Raw genomic sequence first — 27,431 nt, 5'->3', positions numbered from 1 at the left:
TAATAAAACTGGTAAAAAATTACTGAAAATATTATTATTTCTACCGGTTTTGTTATTATTGGGTATTTTACAGATTTTATTAACAAAACCGATAAAGCGCTACCGATTTTGTTATTTTTTCTATCGATTTTGTTATTGTTGGATACTTTACCGAAAATGTTAAAAAAATATTAATATTTTAAGTAAAAATAATAATATTTTAAGTAAAAATAATAATATTTAAATAATTTTTTACTATTTTTATTATTTAAATAATAATAAAATCGATAATATTTTTTTAATTATATATTAAAGTTGTCGCACCGTATAACTTCGCTCGTCCACCACCTTTGCTTAAGTGAGATAAAAAGATGATATTTTGTCCACCAAACCACACAAAGTATAACGACATTTGTGTCCAAAGATTCTCTACACAAGATCCATTGCTTCCTCCGTAGTTCAGTCTTCAAAATCCCACATAGATTAAGCAGACATACATACGTACAAGTGAGTTGAAAGGGCACAAGTCCCCTTGAAATGCGGAGCTTAAACTCGGTTCCCTTACTCACTGTGCCCCCATCATCTTCCTCAAAATCCTCTCTTTCCCTTCTTTCAATCAAACAGCCCCAACCCTTTTCCCCTCCTCCCCCCAGGCTTTCTCATCACTCATCACTTCCCAGATTAGGTAAAGATTTCGTCTGTAATGGGTATTTATTGGTTTTTGGTATATGTCAACATGTGAACTTAGTTGAGCATGAAGTTATCGGATTTGGGTATTTTGTTGTTTTTGCATTGACTTTGCCAATTGCTTGATTATACGTGTGAAATTGCTGTGATTAGAGAACATATTTGTTGAAAATGTGGATTTCATTGCTTGTTTTTTTTGGGGTATATGAGCATGTGGAGCTACTCAAGTTGTCGATCTGTTCCCGGCCGTCTCCCAATATCTTTGTTTTCCGGAAGACACGGTTAGAGGATTGTTGTTTCTGCATTGACTTTGCCAATTGCTTGATTATATGTGTCTTGTTTTCCAGATAGTGAAAATGGTATGATTAGAGGTCATATTTGTTGAAAATCTGGATGTTCATTGATAGTTTTTTGGTATAGGAACATGTAGAGCTACTCAAGTTGTCGATATCTTCCCGACCGTGTCTCCCGATATTGTTGTCCGGGAGTCATGGTTAGAGGATTGTTATTTCTGCATTGACTTTGCCAATTGCTTGATTATATGTGTCTTGTTTTCCGGATAGTGAAATTGATATGATTAGAAGCAATATTTGTTGAAAATCTGGATGTTCATTGTTTGTTTTTTTTTGGTATAAGAGCATGTAGAGCTACTTAAGTTGTCGATCTGTTCCCATGCCATGGCTCCCGAGGTTGTTGTCCGGGAGGCACGTGAGGATTGTTGTTTCTTTATTGACTTTGCCAATTGCTTGATTATATGTGTCTTGTTTTCCAGATAGTGAAATTGATATGATTAGAGGCCATATTTGTTGAAAATTTGGATGTCCATTGTTTGTTTTTTTGCTATAGGAACATGTAGAGCTACTTAAATTGTCGATCTGTTCCCGGCCGTGGCTCCCAAGGTTGTTGTCCGGGAAGCACGATTAAAGGATTGTTGTTTATTGACTTTGCCAATTGCTTGATTATTTGTGTCTTGTTTTCCAGATAGTGAAATTGATATGATTAGAGGCCATATTTGTTTAAAATTTGGATGTTCATTGTTTGTTTTTTGTTTTTTTTTTTGGGTATAGGAGCATGTAGAGCTACTCAAGTTGCCGATCTGTTCCCGGCCGTGTCTCCTGAGGTTGTTGTCCGGGAGGCACGGTTAGAGGACTGTTGGGAAGTGGCTGAAACTCACTGCAGCTCGTTCTTTCCCGGATATTCCTTCCCATTGGATTTCGTGCTACGAGTTAATAGACTGGTGGGAATGCTTATGGGATTCTCGATTCCTTCTGGTTGCAGGAGAACTTGTTTGGTCGCCGTCATCGGTGGTTCGGTTGACGGCATGTTCTTAATTGGAGCCGAAGGTTTCAAAGTCGGAGGTTTCGATGGGAGATTTAGTCTTAATAAAGGTTATGTGACTGGTATATTAACCATCGATACCGTTGCTGATTTTCTTCCTAGAAAAGGACCACTTCGACAGAGAAGGTGACTTCAATTGTTCTCTGCTTTTCTATGCATGAAAACTTCCTAATAGTTATTCCGAAATGCTCTGTAGCCTGGTTAAGGTTAAGGTTAAGGCTAAGGCTTTTATCTGATTATGACCGAGTATTGTTCTAGTTCGAAGTAACTATGGTTGAGTACTTATGATCCGTGTGTTCTAGATCGAAATAACTATGGTTGAGTACTTGTGATCCGTGTGTTCTAGTTCGAAATAACTATCCTGTAGCTGTATAAATGGATTTCAGGTCCATTAGCAAACTATTTTCACCAACCTTGTTTGATTAACCGAACCCTCTGTGTACCTCTTCATACCGAAAGGCCGGGAAAGGAAAAAGAGACAGGTTTTCTCCTTTGTAATGATTCAAGATCTTGTAACCAACGAGAGTTCGAGTGAAGCTAGATATGTTCCAAAGTTTCTACATAAATTATTAAATCATGTCGTTCGGTTCTCGATGTTTTCATTTGGTACGGACTATACTTTCATTATCGAAGAACAGTTCTATGCAACCATAAGAGTAGCTCAGTTGAACCTCTTTATCCTTTAATGTTGTTAATCTAGTGAAAGTAACCGATTTTCCGGGCTAGGAAATAAACTATTACCGGAAAATGATCACGAGAAGGCTGAGAGGGTGAGAAAAATAATGACTATCGAATAGAGAAGAACAGAAGAAGGTATCAATTCACGGTTCTTAACTCGAGGCCTTGTTTTGGTGTTCCATAGATGCTAGAGTTCCGATTTTAAGCCGGTATGGTAGGTTAGATCTGCTGGAAGTGTCGAGCATTGTATATCAATGTTCATCAGTTATTGTTCTTGATTGAAGTTTACTCTTTCCATGGAGAAAGTATTCTAATTATTAATCTTGTGAGTAATAAATGACACTTGTGCAATAAAAACATTTTTGAACATTTTTGAACATCGTTAGTCAATCAACGATATTCATCCATCGTGATGCTAATGAGACATTCCACCCTAGGCAATACAAATGTCCTTCTCCCTGTCAAATAAACATGTATAAAGCACCTAAAACTCGAAGTTTTCGGAGTTTTGCTCGATCAGTTCATACAATCGTCTTTAAAAGACGACATTCGAAAGTTCGAATATAAAATAAACAACTCTTTTTCTATCTCAAGATGTGATCTTTGTGCATCAGACACAAAGATTCAAGACCCCATGACCTAACACAACAGGTTGTCATCGATCTTTTTGTCTGATTCTTGCAATATTCAAAGAACACCTTATCAAAAGGTCAGGCAAATGCCATAATAAAATTGACAAACAAAGGCTTAACTTGGGAAAATTATTAAGCATGCTGTGGCCCTACTCCGCTGTGTGAGGAGCAAAATGGCAGCCTGCACCATTTTTCTTTCATAAAATGTACAGTTTCTAGGACTCCCATTAAAAGAACAAGACGATGGACATCGATCCTTTTTATGTCGAAAGAAAATTCAAGTTAAACCAACAAAATGTGGTTTTTAGTTCCATAAGAACGGTTGAAAATGGGGCTTTCTCACAACTACCAGAGAAGAAATGAAATGGGAATAAAAACTGTACAATTTTCGGGGGTCCGTTCGTCTCTATCTAGTCTCTATCTATCTATGTTGTCGCTGCTTGAATCCATAAGAATGTTTAGCCTCCTTGCTGACTTCATAAATTCGCTGGGAGAGACGTGATTATACGGCAGATAAACCGAAAGCAAGTGATTATACGGCAGATAAACCGAAAGCAAATGTTTAGAAAGAATAAGGAATTGATGCTAAGGAACCTGTAGTGTACCTGAAGGGCTCATCTCCGGTGTGTTTAACGGAACCAGAAACATCGTGGTAGAGCACGCTGCTCAGCATCTCTGAACTTTCTACGCCGAACATGTTAGCCAGCTTCCCATACAGCTCTTCGTATGATCCGAGAACTGAAAGATCGAGGGTTCTTCCTACATTATCTGATTCCATGAACACCTTGCAATGACCAGCCTCCAAACCGAGCTCAGTTTTTTGATGCTCTGTGTGCCAAGGAGACCCTTCATCGGAAGAATTCTCCCGAGCATTTTGATGTAAGGCGGATCCAGTTCCATCAGAGGAGATCACAGTTTTCTCTGTATTCCCATCTGACGAACTGTTTCCGACATTATCAGCTGAGCAGCTCTGAGAAGCCTGATGCTCACTGAAAATGAGTTGGCCGAACAATAAGATATGGGGTGTCTTTGTTTCATTGCTTCGTTTCAAACTCCGGGTCGGATTTCCTATTGTTGACAAGGAAGATATATTCCTATTGTTTCCGTTGTCGCTGCTAAAGTTGTCACCGGAGAGCCTGGTAGGTGGAGTACCACGATCAAATTGATGAAAACCAGGTGGAAACAGACCTGGATGCAGCTTGTTGGAGCGGAGATCTGATGAAGACATTCCGAACGGTTCGTGCCTGGCTCCCTGTATGCCTCCAGGAATGTTGTCTGTAATGCAACACACGGGGCTGCTGGACCTGAAAGAGTTGCTGGAAAAAGATGGCATCGGAATTTGGTAAGGTAAGGGCATGTCCGGGTGCTGTGGAAGCCGCATCTTTTTCCTCGGTGGTGAGAAAGGATTGTTGAGATGGATTGCTGGTATGTTTGTGACCAATTCAACCAACCACGGGCTAACTCGCTTAACATTGTGGAGTAAATCGGGCTCATCCCATGCTACCTAAAAGACGTTAAATCGAACAAATACACGAGCTGACTATTAACTTAGAAAATATGGAACAAATCCTTGGGCCGACTATCAATGCTTAGAACATATGGATGCTAATTATTCAATGGCAATCGATGGAGTAAAAGTAAAATACCTGCAGAAGACGCCAAGGAGAGTTAGGCCAATGAATGGGATCGACAACCTGAGCAGTAGATATCATTCCCATGAACCAGCTAATCCGTGAAGAGTCCTCGGTTTCAAAAGCCATTTTGAACCTCATCCCGGGATACCACTGGATCTGCATTGCAGCTCTAACCGACGAGGCCTTCACACAGAACTCGGGAGTGCTTGATCGTGGATAGTAAACAACCTCAAAGGACTGCCCGCTTGCAGCACGAGTGGCAGCTTCAATCACCGATTCAGCCCTTACTCTTCCCCTCGTATCCCCATAACAGTCCTTCCGCATAAAGTTACTCTCCCCCTCCCTCAAGAATGGAGAATAACCCCCGATTTGTGAAATGGAGCTTCCACTCCCCGAATTCCAACCAGATTGATACTCATGCCCACTCCCTAGTCCTCTCTTCACCCTACGAATTCCCACACAAAGATCTCCATTATCCGCTCTAAGAAACACAATCGAATCACCAGCCACAAGCTTCTTGTGATTCACAAAATTACTCCACCCCGTCGTCAAAAGATGCCGGCGAGGCGTCCCCCTATATATATGCCTAAACTTCCAAACCTCACCATGGACATCCTTTGCAAGAATAGTCTGAACGGGAGGTTCCGCATTATAATCCAACCTGGGAAATATAGTCTCCGCGCAATAACGCGGGACCGAGAACCCCCCACCGTTGTTAGCATCGGATTGAGTCAACGTCTTAGCAAAGGAAGCCGATTTTTCGGGACTCTCCATCTCCCCAACATTCCCATCAAAAAACATCATCCTCAACCCCAAAATCATTCTCTCTCAAAGGAACCAACATGATCTTGGCATAAACCTCATCGGTTTCGAGATCCGCCATGAACTTAACAGCGGAAACTCGACATAAGATGAGCGACGGAATCGGGAGATTCCCGAAATCCACATTCCCATTGGCATGCTCGGCATGACCTTGAGGGAAGTAGAACACTTTGGAGTTCACTGATGGCATATGTACCATTCCACCAGCACAGGCATGCCATAGCTGAGGATCTAAGCATTTTTCGGAATTTTTTATTACTTCTTTCCTAGAATCCATGACAGTTATCATCTTTTTTCTTCCAATTCTACGGGGATAAAAACAACTAAACCTTTCTTTACTCAGTTTTTCTCTTTCCACTTGATGATTACCTGTTAGTACATGAAAAATCAAGGCATGTCTCAGTAAATACTTAAAGCAACAAAATTTATATACACACATATATATATACACACAAATCTACCAAAAAAACAACAAAAATTGTAAAGAAAGTAACAGGAATTCAACTGAGACAGATAAATTAGCTACAATTGAATAAAACCAAGATTTTTTTTTTCAATATTAACAAAAAAACAAAAACAAAGGAACAATCCATTGAAATTTAAGGGGGGTGAAGGGGGGTTAGAAAAGAGAAAAAAGGGCTTACCCTTTGAACAAAAGGAGAGATTTTTCCAGCAAAAGAAAGGAAACCCAGAATATGATGAATGAAGAAAATTGCAAAAAACAAAACCCTTTTCTTAAGGCCAAAACAACATGACATAATCCATGAATTCAGAGAAGGAAGGAAGTGAAAAGGGGTGCTTTTAGTTAAGGGAAAAGTGAAGAGATGGTGAAGAGGAGAAAGAGAGATTTTAACACTGAAGATTTTTGTGTTATTTGCCGACCAAGGACTCTGCCTTTGTCACTTGTTATATAAATTAATTATATTATTATTACTATTATTAAATAGATTTTTGTTTTCCATAAATCCATTCATTTTATTAACTATAAAGCTTTAGAATTATTTTATTTAAAAAAAAATAAATTTCATTTAAAATTAAACCGAAATGAAACTAAATCAAACAATATAAATTAATTTGATTTTTGTTATATAGTTTAATTCATCCCCAATCCTTGTATTCTTCGATATTTTAAAATTTAGTTCCTCTATTTTTAAATTTCAAAACCAAAAATCAATTATAATAAATAACGGAGTTTAACCTAAATCAGTTAATAATATAATTAGTTAAAATTTACTTTTTTATGAAAAAGTAGATTGATGATTAAATTACAGAAATTAAAAGTAAAATAGACAAATGTTTAAAGTTGAAAGAGTAGGGGGGCTGATGGAAAAAATTATACCTTAAATTCATTGTTCAGCACTTCATTTTGACAAGGAGTGTCTACCACGCGACATAGAAGCGAGTGGGAACATATCCCCAACAAAACAGAAAAGGAAGCATCCAACCAATTAAAAAAATAATCAGAGAATTTAATTTTATTATAAAATAAATCAGTCTGATAAATTAATTAAATATTTAATAATCCCCAAAAATATTATTATTATTATTATTATTATTATTATTATTATTAAAATATCACGATATTTTGGTGGAAGATATCACGATTTTCATGCAACTCTGAAATCAAGGCTGACTACAGTTAAAGCTTTCATTTTGTCCGAGGCCCTAACTCTTCGGGACTAACCATGGTTAATTATTTTTCTTTTTAATTTATTACGTATTATAATAAAAATAAAAATAATTTGAATAATATCAATTCAATTAAAAAAAATCAAAACTATGAGATATATTACTTGTTTGAACCACTACAATTTAAAAATAAAATAATAAATTATTATGTTATTTTATTTTTTAAAGCATTAGAATTATATTTTAGTTTGGAGTTAATCTCACCACATATCTCTAAACTATGATCTTCCTTTGGGATTTGGTCCTTAACATTGGGATGTTCCAATAACATCTCCAAAATCATTCAAAAGTTCGATGATGAAATTGAAACATTCAAAAGTTTAGAGGTCAATTTAAAATGAGAATTATGGTTTGGGGATGAAACCGAAATGTTAAGAAGCTTAAGATCCAATTTAAAATGACTACATTATTTAAGGACATATGATACAATTAACTTTTTAATTTATGTTATAAAATTAATGCATTTTCACATATTTTCTCCTTTGTTTCCCTTATTTTTATTATAAATGTCATGTGTGTTTAAACTTTATCTTATTTATTTAAGGGTGAAGTACACAAATGGTCCCCTACTATAGGGTATTATTTTATTAAGTCATTTGATTATTAAAAGTTACTAAATGGTCATTTGACTACAGAATGTTACTTTGTTAAGTCTCTCGACTATTAAAAGTTACAAATTGGTCATCCAACTATTTATTATGTTCCAAACTTATCCTTCTTCATTGAAAAACTGACAGTTATCTAAGTTGAACGTTAACATGGTGATTGAGATATGATTGTCATTTGATATTATGAGATTAGATTTTATCATAACACAACCAGGAAGTTAACATTTAGCTTAGAATGCTGCCCATTTTCCAACAGAAAGGGATGAGCTTGGAAAATAATGAATGGTCGGGTGACCATTTTGTAACCTATAATAGTCAAGGGACTCAACACAGCAACACTCTATAGTCGGATCACCATTTCGTAACTTTTAATAGTCGAAGAAATTAATAAAATAGTACCCTATATTTGAGGGACCATTTTTATAATTTACCCTTTATTTAACTTGCATAGATCAAATTTAATTTTATTAGAAAGGCAATAATCAAAATATGAATCTAGAAATTTACCCTTAGAATTAGGGTTGTTTTCTCATTAATTTTTTTAATAAACAATATAATGAGTTTGGTAATTTATTTAACATCATGGAACAAGGGAATTAATGAAATAATATTTGGACTTGTTCAATTGGGAAATTTGTCTTAATTTGATAGGTCAAAAATTGAAGGGCGAGATACTATGCTGGGATTAAGGAATTTAGTTTGGTAATTATAAGATGTTGACAATGGGATTAAGGACAAATTAATCGGTTTGGGTCTATAAAATGCTGAAAATTTTGATAAATATACCAGTTTGATAAATTTAATGACCAATTTGTAATAGCTTGGCATGACTTAATGATCATTTTGTAATGGTTTGGAAGTTTAATGATCGTTTTGTAACTTCCAAAACTTCAATGGCTAAAGATATTATTTCAACATAGTTTAGTGATCATTTGTATAGTTTATCCTTTTTTATATATAATTTGTGTCATTAATAATGACTATGGTTAGTATTAACTGTTTGGGTGCATTATCCACAACTACTTAAGGGAAATAATTGTCATTATTGGTTATGAAATAATAATAATAACAATAATAATAATAACAACAACAACAACAACAATAATAATAATAATAATAATAATAATAATAATAATAATAATAATAATAAATCTGTAAAGTGAAAATTAAAATGGGGAATGCTAACAGCAAATATATCATTTTCCAAAATTTAATTATTTGATATAGACATGGCACCAATCTATTTAAACTATAAATGGGCATCTATGAACTCTGGCTAAAAATTATTTAAAACTTTTTTTTAAATTATATATATATATATTGGAGTAACGTTTTTTAAAATATTTTTTAAAAAAATTGTATAAATTTATTCTAAAATGGGTGGTAAACTCGGACAATTTTAAATAAAACCAACGAGGTCAGTTCAAGCGGTAAGCAGCTTGATATTCTTTAAGCAAGGTTTCAGGTTCAAATCATTGTGTAAGCAGAAAATATCCGCTGGGAGATTCACCTATCAAAGTTAAGTGTGCGACCAGCGTCGGTCCAGATTAGTCAGGACAATATCTTGTAACCGAAGGGCTAAAAAAAGAAAATTTATCCAATAGAAGTGTGAATTTTTTTCATAATATTTTTTGTTTTTAATATTTTAAATTCTTTATTGAATATTTTAAAATGTTTATTATCTTTTATAATTCCATTGTTTCTTTTAATTTTTAATTAATTTTATAATTTTTAATTTTTATAATTTTGATATATTTTGAGTAATTCCATTGTTTTTAATAATTTTTTAATTTTGATATATTTTGAATATTTTAAAATGTTTATTATCTTTTATAATTTTTATAAACAAGTTCAGAGCAATAAGACAGTGACCTTTTAACCAGACATATAAACTACAAATAGACACAAACAGTTGGAGATGGAACCAAACACTGAAAATGACTTCCATCTTGTCCTACTCTCTCATTGTTGCAATGCCCTTTTCAGCTTTCACTGACAAATATTATGACCAACAAAAAGCAAAGGCAAAAATTCATAAGGGGTCCTTGTACTTTTGGGAAAATACTAATGTGACACTTGTATTATTTTTTCTCTCAACGTAACCTTCCAATTCATAAAATACACCCAATGTAGTCTTTCGACCAACATTTTCTATCGTTGACTGTTACGGTGCTGATGTAGCGATCCATGATACTGACGTGGTAGTCCACAGTGGTTGATAACGTGGCAGATGACTGCCAGATGGACTAAATTGGTAACTCATAAAAATGGATGATGGAACGGTAAACGATGAAAAACGTTGGTCAAAGGGTCACATTGGATTTGTTTATTAAAATATTGATTTATAATTAAAGACATCCCAGACCCATATTATTATTAAACAAATAATTTGCTTAGAGCTGAAACAAGCCTACTTAACCCTATTTCTAAAATGGCTGTCTTCTGGTTGTCTTTCTTGAAGTGAGTCTTTTTTTCAGACATGGAAAATTAAAATAAAAAAATACATGGAAAATTAAAAAAAAAATTGAAACTTTTATGTCATCATCGTAATTAACTCTTAACTATCTATGATTAAAATAAAAAAATGTAAAATTAATAAATTATAGATATAAAAATTAGAAAATGAGGTTCAAACTGTTATATAAATTAATTTTTATAATTTTTCCAAAATAACGAGGATTCACTTACTCCCCTAAGGGTCGATGTTATTAAATGAAAAACATCAATTTATTATTTTATTGGGAAGACAACCCAAACGGCTTTAATTGAAAAAATACTCTCTAAATTGCTCATGTAGGATGACATCGTATTATGTGAAAAGCTAGGTCAAACATTGCTTTCTTACGAAAAGCAAATTTTGTGTCATTTATCTAAAAATTAAATGAAATTATTTGAAAAGTTGATGAATTTCTCGGTTGGCAAAACGCAAGGTCTGACCTCGCTTTTTACAGAACGCGATGTCATCCTACGTGTGCAATTTAGGAGTATTTTTTTAATTAATGATGTTTGGGGTTGTTTTTCCAATAAAATGATAAATTGGATTTGTTATTTAATAATGCCTTAAGGGTTTTCATGCATCCGCCCTGATATTAATGATGTTTTTGTTAAAATTATAATTTAATGATCAAAGTAAAAAAAAAAAGAATTAATCGATTGGTAACTAATGATATAGTTTATCCTTTTATATTAAAAATTAATAAAAACAACAACAACAGTGTAGTATGTTGAGAGAATATAAGAATATTATAATAAAAAATATCTTATTTTTCATTAAAAATAAACAAATTGATTGCTATAAATTTTCTATTAATCTTATAAGGTAATATTTGTTTAGACGATTTTTAACTCATTTGACAATGAACGTCCAAACAGTCTTAACATATGATACGCTCGAATCCAAAATTTATAGGGATAATAAGCACCCATTTAGTCATTGAGATAGTTTAGTTCGTGCATTGATATACATTTTGAAAAAGAACACAATTGATTTAATAAAAGTTTTAATTATTTTTCGTTAATTACTGATGCCATAATTATAAAATAAAGAATAATTTTTTAATCTTAAATATTTATCTTTTTATCAATTTAAATGTTACTCATTGATATAGACAGACGTAAAATTTTATGTTTAGGCATAAACTTATAAATTTCATGGGATAAAAAAGATACGTAAAAATTATAAAATATTATAGTATATTAAAATTTGTACTTCTAATTGTTTATATTTAATGAATAATGTCAGGAACGATAAATATACCCATTCCAATCATACTCGTAGATTTTGATAAATTATATACATTATAAAATTACCAAAAATAAAATATAAAAATTATAATATACAACTTCTCAAAATTTGTAAAAAGATAAATTATTATCACTATAATATATACTTATCACGATAAAATTTTAGATTTTTGTGTCATTCTTTTTAAAGGAATATAATGGTAAATTAATTATCATGGTTTATTTTGAAAGGGATTCAGATTTGATTTGTGAAGTTTGGAGTATTTTTCGGTGAAACAGACACCAAACTCGCGTCCATAAGGTAAAAAATGAGTGAACTGGAAATTTTAAGATCCAACGGTTATTGGTGATTGGTGACGTAAATCAACTGTAATTGATGATGGTGACGAGTGTCGATCGACAATGGGACTTTAATTGTATTTAGGGATCAAATTGATATTTTTCTAAATTTTAAGGGTAAAATAGTATTTTACTTAAAGTTTAAGGTTAAGTTAATATTGTGTATAAAATTCAGAGGTGGATTTAAAATTTTAGGGTAAGCTACCTATTTGGTCACCCGCATATTACTTAGTTTCTGTTTTGGTCACTTAATTATTTTTTTTCAAAGTCATACATAATATTACATTTTGATTCTATTTTGATTACTCATTGTTAAAAAAAATTAATAGTGATATTGATGAGGTTTTTTTAAAAATCATTTTTAGTAGTGACATAATATTATCTTATGGTGACACTTTAGCATAACAAATTATCTTACGGTGACGAGTGTCGATCGACAATGGGACTTTAATTGTATTTAGGGATCAAATTGATATTTTTCTAAATTTTAAGGGTAAAATAGTATTTTACTTAAAGTTTAAGGTTAAGTTAGTATTTTGTATAAAATTCAGAGGTGGAGTTAAAATTTTAGGGTAAGCTACCTATTTGGTCACCCATATATTACTTAGATTTTATTTTGGTCACTTAACTATTATTTTTTTTCTAAAATCATACATAATATTACGTTTTTATTATATTTTGATTACTCACAGTAGTGATGTTGACGAGGGTTTTTTTAAAATTATTTTTTAATGGTGACACTTCAGCATCACAAATAATATTTTATTATCATTGACCAAAACATAATCAAAACATAACGTTACGTATAAATTAAAAAAAAAACAATTGAGTGATTAAAACATAAATTAAGTACTAATAGTATGATAGATTAGTGACCAAATAGGTAGTTTATGCTAAAAATTTTCCATATTATATACTAAAAATTCTTCTCCATCTGCTAAGCTGAAAATAACTGATAGGAGTAGTAAAATCAGGAAAAAGGAAAGAAGCAATTCCCCCTTCCTTTTGTCTATATAGGTCCTAGATAAAATCGTAGCCGTTTGTCACCATTCGTTGCTGACAAACACGTAAAGTTAGCAGTCACTGCCGGAGCCGAGCCGGTCCTGCTGTCGACGTTAGCGTGACAACACGAAGACAAGGGCAAACGTTTCAGAATATTCCACGTGTCGAATGATGGTCAGGTCTGATGGGACCCCACATGACTGTGAGATTCTCGTCAGGATGGGACAACATGACGCGTGGGTCCCAAACGGTAGGGGAGGGCCATGTCCGAATCTCTGTCGTTACTACTCCATGAAAACCCCAGTGTTTGTCGGAAAACCCTTCCTTTCCTTTCATCAAAGCTTGTCGGCTACAACCCTTTACCATGGAAAGGAAACTTTTAATTTCCTTTTTACCCTTACATTTTTGGTATCCAACAATTATGTCTATATAACTTTATATAATAAAAATGATTGTGCTTATGGGGTAGGGAAGGGCATAGGTTGGGTTTTGACCAATTTGATCTGATTTGACTCGGCTAAAAAAATTTACGTCCTTCACAGGATTTGAATTTGACTCAATTTTTTGAGATAAAATTCAAACTCGACCTAAAATAATATATTTATTAAAAAATATTATTTTTATTTAATAAAAATAGATATTTAATCAAAAAAAATAAGATTTAGAGGGGTATTATTATAACTATCCCTAAATATATAAAGTAAAATTATATTTTTTTGAGTTTGATATTTTTCACTCTAAACTCGAACCTAACCCAAACTCAACCTCTAAAAAATCAAACCCAAACCTAATTAAAAAAAAAAAACCCGACACGATTGTGTCGGGTCAGAACCTGTCGGGTTCCGGTCCCATACCCATCCCTATTATTGGGTGGTAATATCCAATATCGAATAGCTAACTTGGTCATCCTTATTGGATGATAATATCGATTGTCGAATAATTGACTAGTTCATCCTTGTATGATGATAACATCTTAAAATCGTTTGGTGATGTAGTTGGGATAGTTAATTTGCATGACATTCATATCATCTTTGATGCTGTATGAACACGTCATGTCTAAATTATCGATTATCGTAAATTGATTGCATGATATACTCTGTTTATAACAGAATATCTTAATTGGCATAGTTTGATAGTTTGGAGATGTAATTCGAATATTTTAAAGTTTAAGGATAAATATAGAATCGGGGTCATAGTTTAAGGATGATTGGTGCAATTATCTCATTAAATTATCAAATAGTGTTATATATAAATTGTACAATTGTAAAGGCTAATTAATCCCCTAAAAACTATAGCTTAGTTGACAAATTCGGTGTAATAAGCAAAAAGTTTAATAATTGTTGCAGTTATTCTACACATTGCCCCACTCCAATTAATTTTCAATTTGCATTTTAAATTTTTTATCTCTGAATTTTCATTTTATTTATTGGTTCATTATTATAATGAATTTGAGTAAATTAAAAGATTTTAACTTTCTTTTGGGTGCTCTTTAAAACTTTTTTTTTTCCAACGAAAAGAAATATATACAAAGAGAGGACTTGTTTGATACAATGTGAATTTTTTTTAGGATAATTAGACAAGTGAAAATTAATGGGCGAGATTAATAAATATAAATGGTGAGATTTTTAGGAGAAATAAAAGTGGATTATACTCGATTTAAAAGTTTTTATATCAACTATTAAACTCACACAATCCAATAATCCTAAGTCCATGTGATCCTAGTTCACACACACATACTCGATTTAAAAGTTTTTAAATCATCTATTAAACTCACACAATCCAATAATCCTAGATCAATATAATCCAATTACATAGTCTAAAACTAAAAAGTTTTACACTTTTTTAGGATCGTTGGATGAGAAGTGTCGATATCATTTTTCGCCCGGGCGGGGAAATAGCGGACTGACTTTGGGGTTTTTCTTTGAAAAGAAATTTTAAAATGTGAGGAGTCACCACCAATCATTTAAGGTGTGATTGGGACACCATAAAAACATATGATTTTAGTAAAACAACCTCCAAAGCCGTGAAAATGGCTGAGACCCCTCAGCTTTCCCAGGATCCGATCTCCCTTCTCTGCCGTTGGATCGGCTCGATTTTTTAGTATGTTGCTCCCCTCCTCAAGGCGCTCATCCTCACTGTTCGGATTGGCCGAATAAGACCCCGATCGCCGGTGAGGCTCCTGCCGAATATAAGTATTCTCTTTTCTTTGTTGGTTATTGTTAAAATAGCTTCATTGCTCTATTTGGTTTATTATTTTCAAAATAAAAATGCTTGCTTGGTGGTTTTTTTTTAATGAAGTAAAAAAAGATAGAAAATGAAATAGATTGGTGTTGCTCGAAAGAAAAAAAACTTCTTTGTATTCTTTGTATTGCTTCGAAAAAAGTTACATAGTGTTTTTTTAGAATCAACCCCCCGATTTACAGTGTATACGTTTAGGTTTTATACCCGTTTACAGAGAAAATTAAAAATGATTATGTTTTGTTTCTTATCTGTTGTTTTCTACAGAAGTTGAGTGAAACTTGGCATGCGTGCTGGAATGGTAACCCCTCTTCCTGGGGGCAGAGAACGACAACAGTTGATTGGGGGGATTGGACGACCACCTAAGGCTTGGGTTAGACTCAGATTGGGTCTTGGCTTGGGCCCAGGGTTGGGTCTTAGTTTGGGCCTCGAGTTTTAGGCTTAGTTAGGTTTTGAGTTTTATTTTCTGGTTGGGTCTCGGGCTAGCTTGAGGTTCGTTTGTAAATGGGTTTGTGTATTGTTTGGATCGGGTATTGATTTGGGTTCCGGTAAAAAAATGACGATTACAAGAAGAAATCAAAAGCTGAGATTAACAATAAAAAATGAAAAGATAATCTCAACCTTTAATTGATATATATATATATATATATATATATATATATATATATATATATATATATATATATATATATATATTAAAAGAAGGGACTCACCGTTTAAGAAGTAACCATAGAAATGATGAAACCCGCTATTTATTTATCCATTTATATTTATCTTTATTTTAGTTAATATGCTTTTTTTATACCTAGTATCAATGCAATTTCTTATTTCAAGGCGTAATGCTAAAAAAAGATAGAGGAAAATTTGTGGTCAGGAATGTCATGGTAGCAAAAACCATTGAAAATTTTATTTTATAAATCGGAAGAATTTGTTTGTTATTAACTTACTAGAAAAGAATAACTGCAAGAAAGAATTAGATATTCATCAGAGTTTCTTTTATTCAATGACTATAATTAAATGAGGATCTTTAGCTCGGAGACGTCGAAAAAAAATTAGTTTATTTGCATCAATCTTTTGATAGGTTCATTCAAGACTTACTTGAACTATTACTCAACAAAGAATACGAGCTTTGATATATATATATATGAGACAATTATATAGTGTAAAATTAAAAAGGTTTATACATTTTTAATATCGTTGGATGAGATAAAATTAAATGTTAATATTAACACTTAACAATAGGAAATGAGAAGATATTCAGTGAAAAAAAGGAATTAATCTCATCTTTTTATTTCTCTTTATCCAACGATCCTAAAAGGGTGAAAACCTAAAAATTTTACACTTGCGTAAGTTGATCCTATATATATATATATATGTAAAACTCTTTCAGCTTTATACCTTTTTAGGATAATTGAATTTGGGGAAATCGAAAGTTGAGATTATCTTCTCATTTTTTAAGTGTTAATCTAACTATTTATATATATATTGGGTTATTTTCTACTTAGACTATGTAAAACTAATAAATTTTACACTACTTACACCCATTAGATTTAAATAAATAAATTATTTAGATTTAATTAAAATTTATAACTCATGAAGAAGTATTTTTTAACTCACGGTAAAACAATATATTTTTCTTTTTAGGGTTTGATATTTTAGGTTTAAGGATTGGAGATTTGAGGTTTAAATAAAAAAAGATATTGTTTTATCGTGAGTTAAATTTTTTTTATAAATTTTTATATATGGGTTTAGGTTCTACATAACTTGACTTTTAGCGGCGTTTATTAGTAGAAAACGCCACTAACAGTTGCGGCGTTTGTATTAGCGGCATTTTTTACTACGTTTTTTCATACGCCGACAGCATTTTTAGCGGCGCTTTTAAACGCCGCTATAGGACAAAGAAAACGCCGTTATAGGACAAAGAAAACGCCGCTATAGACCATTTTTGTTGTAGTGTTTATTATAGCATGCATTAGAATATATTTATATTTTAATTCTTATTAATAAATTTTATGAGTTTTTCAATCGCTACTTATAAATCTATTTTGAAATACGATTATAAATTGACATGATAATTATTGATGATTTATTGACGGATAATACTTTATAAAAGATAGATTTTATTAGTGTGATATTTGAAATTTGATCGTAATATCTAGACTAAGTCTGGGGGTCATATATGATATGACATTTAATAGTTAAGCTAACTATTTTTATAACAGAATATCCTAATTGGCATAGTTCGATAGTTTGGATATGTAATTCGAATATTTTAAAGTTTAAGGATAAATATAGAATCAGGGTCATAGTTGAAGGATGATTGGTGCAATTATTTCATTAAATTATCAAATAGTGTTATATATAAATTGTACAATTGCAAAGGCTAAAATATTTTTTAGATTGGTTGTGTAGGCATCACACCATCTAACTTTCTAATTAATCCCCTAAAAACTATAGCTTAGTTGACAAATTCGGTGTAATTAGCAAAAAATTTAATAATTGTTGCATTTATAAAAGAGAGAAGGACTTGTTTGATACAATGTGAATTTTTTTAGGATAATTAGATAAGTGAAAATGAATGGATAAGATTAATAAATATAAATGGTGAGATTTTTAGGAGAAATAAAAGTGGATTATACTCAATTTAAAAGTGTTTATATCAACTTTTAAACTCACACAATCCAATAATTATAAGTCCATATGATCCTAGTTCACACACACACACACACTCAATTTAAAAGTTTTTATATCATCTATTAAACTCACACAATCTAATAATCCTAAATCAATATGATACAATTATATAGTGTAAAACTAAAAAGTTTTAAACCTTTTTAGGATCGTTGGATGAGAAGTGTCGACATCGTTTTCACCCATGCGGGGAAATACAGGTACCGACTTGGGGATTTTTCTTTGAAAAGAAAGTTCGAAATGTGAGGAATCGCCATCAATCATTTAAGGTGCGATTGTGATACCATAAAAACCAGGTGATTTTAATAAAACATTTTATTTTTATCAAAATACCAAGTTTTAAGGTTTGCGAAAATCTAGAAATCAGGTTCGAGAGTTGGTTATGTGTGGAGAAGGATTAGCACCCCCACAAGCGCCCAAAAATTGGTACCTTGTTGATTACCCTATATTTAAAATAAGAAATTTTGAGTTCGATCTTTATTTAATTTAAAAATCATTACAGATACAAAGTTGAAAATGATATTCATTTATTAAGGCCGATAGCATTTGCCCCTAGCATAAATATGGGAGATCAGCTATTGTACTCAATAACCGAACATTGTCTTAATTTTAGAAATCATGATGCGGTCTTGAAAAAGATGTCGACCTATTTTGGGAATCGCCAGTAGTCACCCCTGAGCATACTTGCGGGTGATATACCATTATTTCCCTAATAAGTGAACATTGCCTTAGAGATACCATTGTGTAACACTCCCTCTTGTCTTTCTTGAAGGAATGGTTCTCGTACACACGGCCATCTTCTACTTTAAGCCTCCCAGTTTATTGAAGTTGGGAAAAGAATGCTAGTTTTGTGTCCAGGAAGGTAAAAGTACGGATCTTGGTGTCCCGAGGAGGATAAGGGCATGACTTTATTGTTTCAGAGGAAAGTGATGTTAAAGTTCGGTCTTTTGGTAGTAAATGTGTGTTATTTCGGGCAAGAAACCCAACAATGGTTCTTTCGGCTTTGGATGGGGTATGGAAGGTCTAATCTTGTCCCTTGTCAAAGATCTATAATTAATGAAGTAGTAAAAGAACCTTTAATTCATTCGATATTCAAAGAATTACAATATTAAAACTTGATTTATTGCTCATAACCTTGGAAAACAACATAAGTTCAATCAACAAAACATTTATTGCAAAAATAAGGAAAGAAAAAAAAACACGTTCAGACAGGACAAAGCCAGTGCAATAAGGTTTCACGGTGGATGAAAGAATTTTTCTTGGTTTTATACCAGGATGTCTTATTATTAAAGGTTTATGCTCTTGGGTTAATTAAATTATGGACCTTACTATTATGTGCCCCACAGATCTCAATGGTGTGCCTCGAACTTCAGACAGTGCTAACATCATGTCCATAGCTCTCAATCCTTTTTTGGTACGAATTGGGTGACTTCATCTTACCTTATATCGCAAGATTCTCCGCAATTTACTCCCAGGATGCGGGATTAATGCATGTTGAGATGCAATGTATACCATGTAATGTATAATACATATATGCTAATTCAAAGATGTAAAGATGCACATGCAAATGCAAATGCAAAATGGGTGTGCAAAATGCTAGATGCAAATGCAGTAAGGAACTAATCCAAAAAATAACTATTCCTTGAATAATTATTGAAAAACCGACAATGTCTCAGTATATTGGGGAAATGAAAATCTGGTTCATCTTCAAGTTGTCCAGCTTATGCGATCATTTGGGTATTGCATAATCTTCAAAGCTTTTACTTCATCTCCTACTTTTAGAAATCTTTCGAGCTGGTTCGTGATCTTTAATTGTTAGCTTCAACGTCGAATCTTCTTGAGTCCACCTTGTTATCTCAGCAGGTAGATGTCTGGCTTATCTCTTTAGTAGGTAGACTCTCTCTTGACGCTACTAGATCTACGTAGAGTATCTTCGAAATTCTATTGATCCCAGTGAAAGGCATTGTTGTGGACATTATTTTTCAAGAACCTTCTAAAAGATCAATTATTTCAGGGATCAATACCTTTAAAGGATATGTCATGTTTATGCGAAAACACAACAAAGCACAAGACAAGACCAAAAGAAAACAAGGCAGTAGAAATAAGACAAAAAGAATCAAATTAGTTGAAATGATTAGTCAAAGAAATTTAATATTAGTAGAAATAATTAAATATGACTCAAAGTTGAGACTGAAAAATAAGCGTACAAAGGCAATTAAGAGTCCTAACTGCATGTTTTCTAATTCTCCTAGGCTATCCACATGGCTCTAGCGAGGTATGTTTACTAAATTCTCTACATGAGGTTGGGTTCCCAAGCCATCTTTACAACCTGCTAAGTTTGACTCTAATTCTGGCCCGTTACAGACTTACAAATCAGATTCTGCTTAGGGGATCACACCGCTAAAAGCGTGCATCAGAACTAATATCCGGACATGTAACTTAGGATGTTTTCCAGAGGTACTTTTTCAAACCCACACAAGGAAGCCCAATGCTCTTCATGAGGTGTGACGTTTCCCCCTACTTAGATAAACCGAGATTGAACTCTGGTTTAAAGTTATGATATGCAACGGTCCTAAATAAATTCACAGAAGTGTAAACACTAACCAAAGAGAAAATCTTTTTTAATTGAAATAACATAACGAACAATAAATTAAATAATATTGAACTCATAATTTCCAAAATCCTAAATATAGGATAACCAACTCGTGGCTTGACTCTCAAGTTGTTTTAAAAACAAAAGTCCCCAGCGGTGTCGCCAAGTTGTCGACACTGTTTTTCGCCCGAGCGGGGAATGTCAGGTACCGACTTGGGGGTTTTTCTTTGAAAAGAAATTTCGAAATGTGAGGAGTCACCACCAATCATTTAAGGTGCGATTGTAACACCATAAAAACCGGGTGATTTTAATAAAATATTTTATTTTTATCAAAATAACAAGTTTTAAGGTTTACAAAAATCTAGAAATCGGGTTCGGGAGTCAGTTACGCGTGGGGAATGATTAGTACCCCCCACAAGCGCCCAAAAATTGGTACCTAGTTGATTACCCTATATTTAAAATCGGAAATTTTGAGTTCGATCTTTATTTAATTTAAAAAACATTACAGATGCAAAGTTGAAAAAGATATTCGTTTATTAAGGCCGATAATATTCGCCCCCTAGCATAAATGCGGGAGATAAGCTATTGTACCTAATAACCGTACATTGTCTTAATTTTAGAAATCATTATGTGGTCTTGAAAAGGATGTCGACCTATTTCGGGAATCACCAGTACTCACCCCCTGAGCATACTTGCGGGAGATATACCATTAGTTCCCTAATAAGTGAACATTGCCTTAGATTTAAAAATAAAATGCAATCAAACAAATTTTATTCGTCCTAATTAACTAAGGGTAATTTAAGACTCTCTCTATCTTAAAATGTCGAATTATGAAAGTTAAATAACCTAAAGGCACAAACCTAAAAGTGTAGGTTCTAATATTAACCCTATTTAATCGAATAATTGAGATAGTCATTCGAACATTTACGTGAGGATCTTGAATAAGGACAGTTATAAGGTGTACTGTCAGTAGAACATAATTCACAAACCGTGGTAAAATTATAACAAGTCATTATTATAAAAATTAAGAATTTTTAACAAAAATTGCTAATTTTATTAAAAAGAAATGAAATTAAGAATTAAAAAATGAAAATAAGATATTCTTCACTATTTTAATTCTTTTTTTAAAGATCACTATTTTGATTCTATTTGTCAAAAATATTAAATGAAAAAGCAAAATTAAATAGATAAGTCCAAGTCCGACAACTATATAGTTAAAATGTTAATCGCAAAAATATATATTTAAATTGCAATTTTAAAATCAAGACAACGAGTACGTGTAAAATAACATGTTCTAATGTTTTCAGAATTTAATATTAATGGCCCCAATGTCTCAAATAATTACCTTTATGACAATCAATAAATTCGAGGGGGAAAACCCTTATTTGTCCCCTTGTTCCTGCCAACCCAACACTAATTAGACCAACAATGTTCTAATTTCCCTGCTTTGTATAACATTTAAGTGGTTAAAAGAATCTTTGTTGTTCTTAGAGGTCACGAGTTCGAATATTAGTAGCTGTAACAGGATGTTTGAGCGTTCATTGTTAAATGATTAAGAGTATTTAGAACATATACTACTTTATAATCACCTTAGCTTAATCAAAAAAATAGTATCTTGTATTTTTTATTCTCCTTTCTGTTCTAGGACTTCGCCCTAATTAATTTAGACCGACCCGCATCACTCACTTAGTTTTGTTGGATGAGTCTCCCAATGAGGATTTTCTGAATACATAAGAACTCGAACTCGAGATCTACTTAAACAATATCAATCTACTTACCAATTGAACCAACCCAGTTAGTAAATTATAAAATGTTTATTAGTTTAATTGACTAATTACAAAATGGTTATTGAAATGTTATAATAATTACAAAAGTTTGATAAATTTAATCCAGCTGATTACTAATTGAACAAACCTCTGTTTGTTTGCGTTTATCTTCTTGACGTGATATAGTAAAATAGTTGTGAATTATTAAATTTTATGATAAATTACGCGTTTAATACTTAAATTATTAATTTTGGTTTGTTTATTACTTAAACTTTTAATTTTTTAAAACTATATCTAAAGTTTAATTTTTATTCATTTTAGTACCCGTTCAAAATTTAACGTTAAGTTTTGAAAAAAACTGAAAGTTTAGGTATTAAAACGGACCAAAACTGATAGTTCAAGTATTAAATATGTTAAGTTTTTAACGGCGACACACTGAAATGAAACAAAAACTAAACATTAGGTATGATTTTGAAAAAAAATGAAAGTTTAGGTTCTAAAATTGACCAAAACTGATAGTTTATGTACTAATTGCGTAGTTTACCCTAAATTTTAGGGTAAAGTACATAAATGGTCCCTCGACTATAGGATGTCATTATGTTCCAAACTCGTCATTTTTCCGTTGGATGTTAACCTACTGACTGATATATGATATAATCTAATCTCAGAATCTGAAACGACTATCATATCTCAGTCAACAGGTTAATTTCCAACTCGAACCACAATAAAATTTTAATAAAAAAAGGACGAGTTTGGAACACGAAGAATAGTTGAGTGACCATTTTGTAACTTTTAATAGTAGGATAACTCAACAAAACAATACCCTATAATTGGGGGACCATTTATATACTTTACCCTAAAATTTATCCGTTGTGGATTATTTTTGGTGTACAATTTTTTTTTTTAATATGAGAAAGGAAAACGAATGTGCAATTTTGTGTTTTTAAAATGTAAAATGTGGTTTTCATTTGAATTAATAAATTCAATTAAAGATATAAAAAAGTATTGATATTAATTATCTAACCGAATTGAATTGCTTACGTGGAAATTCGAATTCAATTAAAGATTCCTATAAAGAACATTAAATGACTCGACATCCCATTAATAACAAAGCATAGTCATACCATGGTTAGAATTCATTAATTGAAGTGGAATTTTCCAAGTCACAAATAATGGAATCCATGGTTAATTCCATTAATTGCATTGGAATTTCTAGATTCAAACCATTTTTTCGTGTAAATTATATCGAATGATAAGAAATTTGATATTCTTCTAATAATTTTTCGAATTTTAAAATTTATAAATTATAATAGAATAAATTAGTATGCGATTTGCATGAGCTGAGTGATCTAGTGGTTAAAGGATCTATTGTTACCTCCAGTTGCAGAGCTATAAATATTTTTCAGGATGAACACACATATGTTACCAACATAAAATTTTTCGATGGGATGAGTACAAATAAAATTTCAGAATGGGTACCGTCCGTAAAACAAGTAATTAATCGAAGAAAACTCAGATTTCAGGATAAACACCATCAGTAAAATAAGTAACTAATCAAAGATAATTAGGATTTCCCACCCTCACCAGGTTGTGGCTCCGCCACTGGTTACCACTTGAGGTTTCAGGTTCGAGCATCACATATGTCAGAGGCAAGAGCATTTATTGTCAAATGGTTGAGTGTGTTTACGAAAAAATATTGTCTTGCATACCCCATTATTAAAAAAAATTTAATATGTGTTTTTTTAATTGAAATTAAAATATTTATGATCAGTATTATTAATTAATTCCTTTAGAGCAAGAGCACTCAAAGATAGGGATGGATCACAGATATAATCGTCTCTCCTGAAAATTTTAAACTATCATATATGTGAGATCTTTTTAAGTTTTTATTATTAATAATATATTTTTATTTTTTAAAATTTTTAAAATTCATCTTTTAATATAAAATTTTACGTCTATTTACTCGAAGAGATAAATATATCGTTGTAAAAATATATTTTATATCTGCAAATGAAAGAATCTAAACTTTAATCATTATAAATAAGAGAGGAGGTAAACAACCACATCATCACATGTGTGTGAACCTTTTTATTATTGAAAGAGTTTACTGTATTATATGTCCTCAAATTATGATTCTCATTTTAAATTGGCTCTCAAACTTTTGAACATTCTAATTTTGATTTAAATTAGTTCTTAAACTTTTGAACATTCTAAATTTATTCCCAAACTATGCCATTTTGATTAGTTCATGTACTTTTGAACATTCCAATAACATCCCTTGAGTCAGTTAAAAGCTTGAGGTTGAAATTAAAACGTTCAAAAGTTTGGGGAATGGGTCATAGCTTAGAGATGGAATTGGAATGCTTAAAAGTTCAGGGATCAATTTAGAATGAGAATTATAGTTTAGGGATGAGATTAGAATGTTCAAAAGTATAAGGATCAATTTGGAATGAGGACTAGTGCAAATAACCCTTATTGAAATTTGTGGACAATAAATGAAATGATGGTTCCGAAAAATTGATTAGAACATGTGTAGTACAACACATACGGCGGAGAGGCTGCTGACAAGTCGCACCGGCGGCAGTGCCGCCTGCCCTCCCGCCTCTTTGCTTCAATCTTAAAACTCTTCAATTCCATTTAATGCACTCAACGCATATTCAATTGAAAATATCGTCTCAGAAAAATAAATAAAAATTCACGGGAATTTATAACGTGTTTGACCTAATTAATCTGAACCGATTTAGATCGTATGTTTAGTAACTTCTCGATAAAATTAGATAAATCACCATGTTTGAGAAACTAAATTAATATATAAAAAATATAAATAAAGAAAAATTTATCAGTCTCTCAATTAATATATATAAAATAAAAATATTTTAACCTCTACTATAATAAATTCATAGTTCCGCTCATATATATATATATATATATATATATATATATATATATATATATATATATTCATCTTTAATTATAATTTAATTTTTTCTCAAACATTTTATATTTCTATATATTTTGTAATTCCTTAAATTGATTTTGTGTTGCAAGTGTTATAATATATTTAATTATTTTTATTCATTTATTTAAGTAATCATTATTTGAGTAACTATTTTTATTTTGTAAAAAAATAATTATTTTTATACAGGTCGGGTTAGTTTCTTTTGTGGATGGGTTGAGCCAGGCTCAATAAGAATGGGTTGAATAGGTCCAATATGGTTTTTTTGGCCCATTACCGTGGGCTCCAAAATTATTTTTGGAAAAAAACAGTGTCAGCAAATTATTTCGGGATCTACGGTATCTTTTACAGTATAGAGAGAACTCATCATTCGTGGAATATTATTTTTATATTTGACCGAGTTTCATTAAAAAATTATTTTTTTAGATTTTTAATATGAATTTAATTTATTTTTTAAAAAAAAAGCTTTTTGTTTTAGATTTGAAATGTCCAAACCCATATAAAGGTATCATTTTTTATATTGGGTAAACTACATGTTTAATATATAAACTATTATTTTTGTTTTCTCTTGGTACCTAAATTTTTATTTGTTTCAAAATCATGCTTAATGTTTACTTTTTATTTCATTTTGATACCTCGCTGTTAAAAGTTTAGCAGAACAAACATGACATTTTATAAGTAAATTACATAATTTATCACTCAATTATCTTCTCACTCCTATTTCGGTCACTGGAGTTTAATTTTTTAATTTTGTGACATCATATTTTTATAACACCCTAATCCAGTCCGACATGAAGATCCATGGATTTCAATACCACACGAAACCACCAAAATGGTCAACCTGAAAATTTCTTTTTAAAACATTTGTAATCATCAAAATAATTCATCATAAATTGCAGTGGAAATCAATTCAACGTTTATAAAATATAAGAGTCAATCAAAATATGTACGTCACAACCATATGGTTTAAAATCAAAATAGAGTTATTACTTGATTATACAAGGTTCATATAGAATACATGACTCTACAAATACTTAAGACATACTCTGTAAATCTTCTGTTATGTAATGTACGGATGTGATAGGTTCCTCAGCAATCCCCTACTAACTTGCGCACATAAACACATTCCATATGTTGAGCTCACAACCTCAGTGTCACGAGAATAACTATGCAATACTTCATGCATTCATTACATGAATACGCTGGCGTGCAGAGTCATAAACATGCAAAAGTGCATAACAAACATGAGATAGGAATTTATGTGCATATCGGACAACACACTAACCGAAATTTACGTGCATTGGAACTTATAGCCCTTAGTCTACCTTGGACTCTCGAGAAGTCAAGGTGAGGACCGAAATTTACGTGTATCAAAAATTCACACCTCGAACCTAGTTGAGCATAAGGTACGATTACAGAATTTACGTGCATTGGAATTCATACCAGTACGATCCAAAATTTACATGCATTGGTTGTGTACCATCATACATTATCCAAATTATTTACAAACAAAGGACAATCATCATAAAGCTAGAGTAACTCGGGTGTCCTAGTTGTTTCCTGAGCGTCATACAAAGGTAAATCTTATGTCATCTTATCTTGCTTGATTTCTAAGTGAGAATCAAGTTAACTTATTTGTTTTCTCTTGTATCAGATACTTGAAGTGTATACGAACCCAAAACACCCAAAGCCCGAACACCCAAACAAATGAATTTAACTGGCCCAGAAGTATCGATACTCACCCCTTGGGTATCGATACTCAGATGGGTATCAATACCAAAATTAGATTCGATGTTTTGAAAAATATTTGGGTATAGATACTCCTATGGGAGTATCGATACCCCAGTGAGTATCGATACCAAATTTAGCTTCGATGTTTCCAAAAATACTCCAGTATCAATACTAATCCTCAGAGTACCGATAATGGACCCATAGTTATCGATACCCCTATAGGGAGTATCGATACTTCCCCTACAGAATGGCCTATTTTGGCTTCTCATGAAAGAACAATACTGATACTGATGGACCAGAGTGT

At 32.0% G+C, this 27,431-nt stretch overlaps 1 protein-coding gene and 1 pseudogene across 1 annotated transcript; one reads left to right on the top strand and one right to left on the bottom strand.

Moving 5' to 3' along the window:
• The first annotated feature begins 372 nt into the window (after positions 1 to 372).
• LOC120176561 lies at positions 373 to 26,791 on the top strand. The gene is made up of 3 exons (XM_039182972.1): positions 373 to 664; positions 1,734 to 2,130; positions 26,749 to 26,791. The coding sequence occupies exons 1-3, from the start codon at positions 517 to 519 to the stop codon at positions 26,789 to 26,791; spliced, it is 588 nt and encodes a 195-aa protein (XP_039038903.1). The 5' UTR covers positions 373 to 516.
• On the bottom strand, positions 3,578 to 6,551 carry LOC120176554 (annotated as a pseudogene).
• Positions 26,792 to 27,431: the final 640 nt, after the last annotated feature.

Source organism: Hibiscus syriacus, unplaced genomic scaffold (assembly GCF_006381635.1).
Source record: "Hibiscus syriacus cultivar Baekdansim isolate YM2019G1 unplaced genomic scaffold, ASM638163v2 tig00112249_pilon, whole genome shotgun sequence".
Classification (NCBI taxonomy): domain Eukaryota; kingdom Viridiplantae; phylum Streptophyta; class Magnoliopsida; order Malvales; family Malvaceae; genus Hibiscus; species Hibiscus syriacus.
The sequence above is the reverse complement of the archived record's forward strand: the minus strand, read 5'-3'. Positions and strand labels throughout refer to the sequence as shown.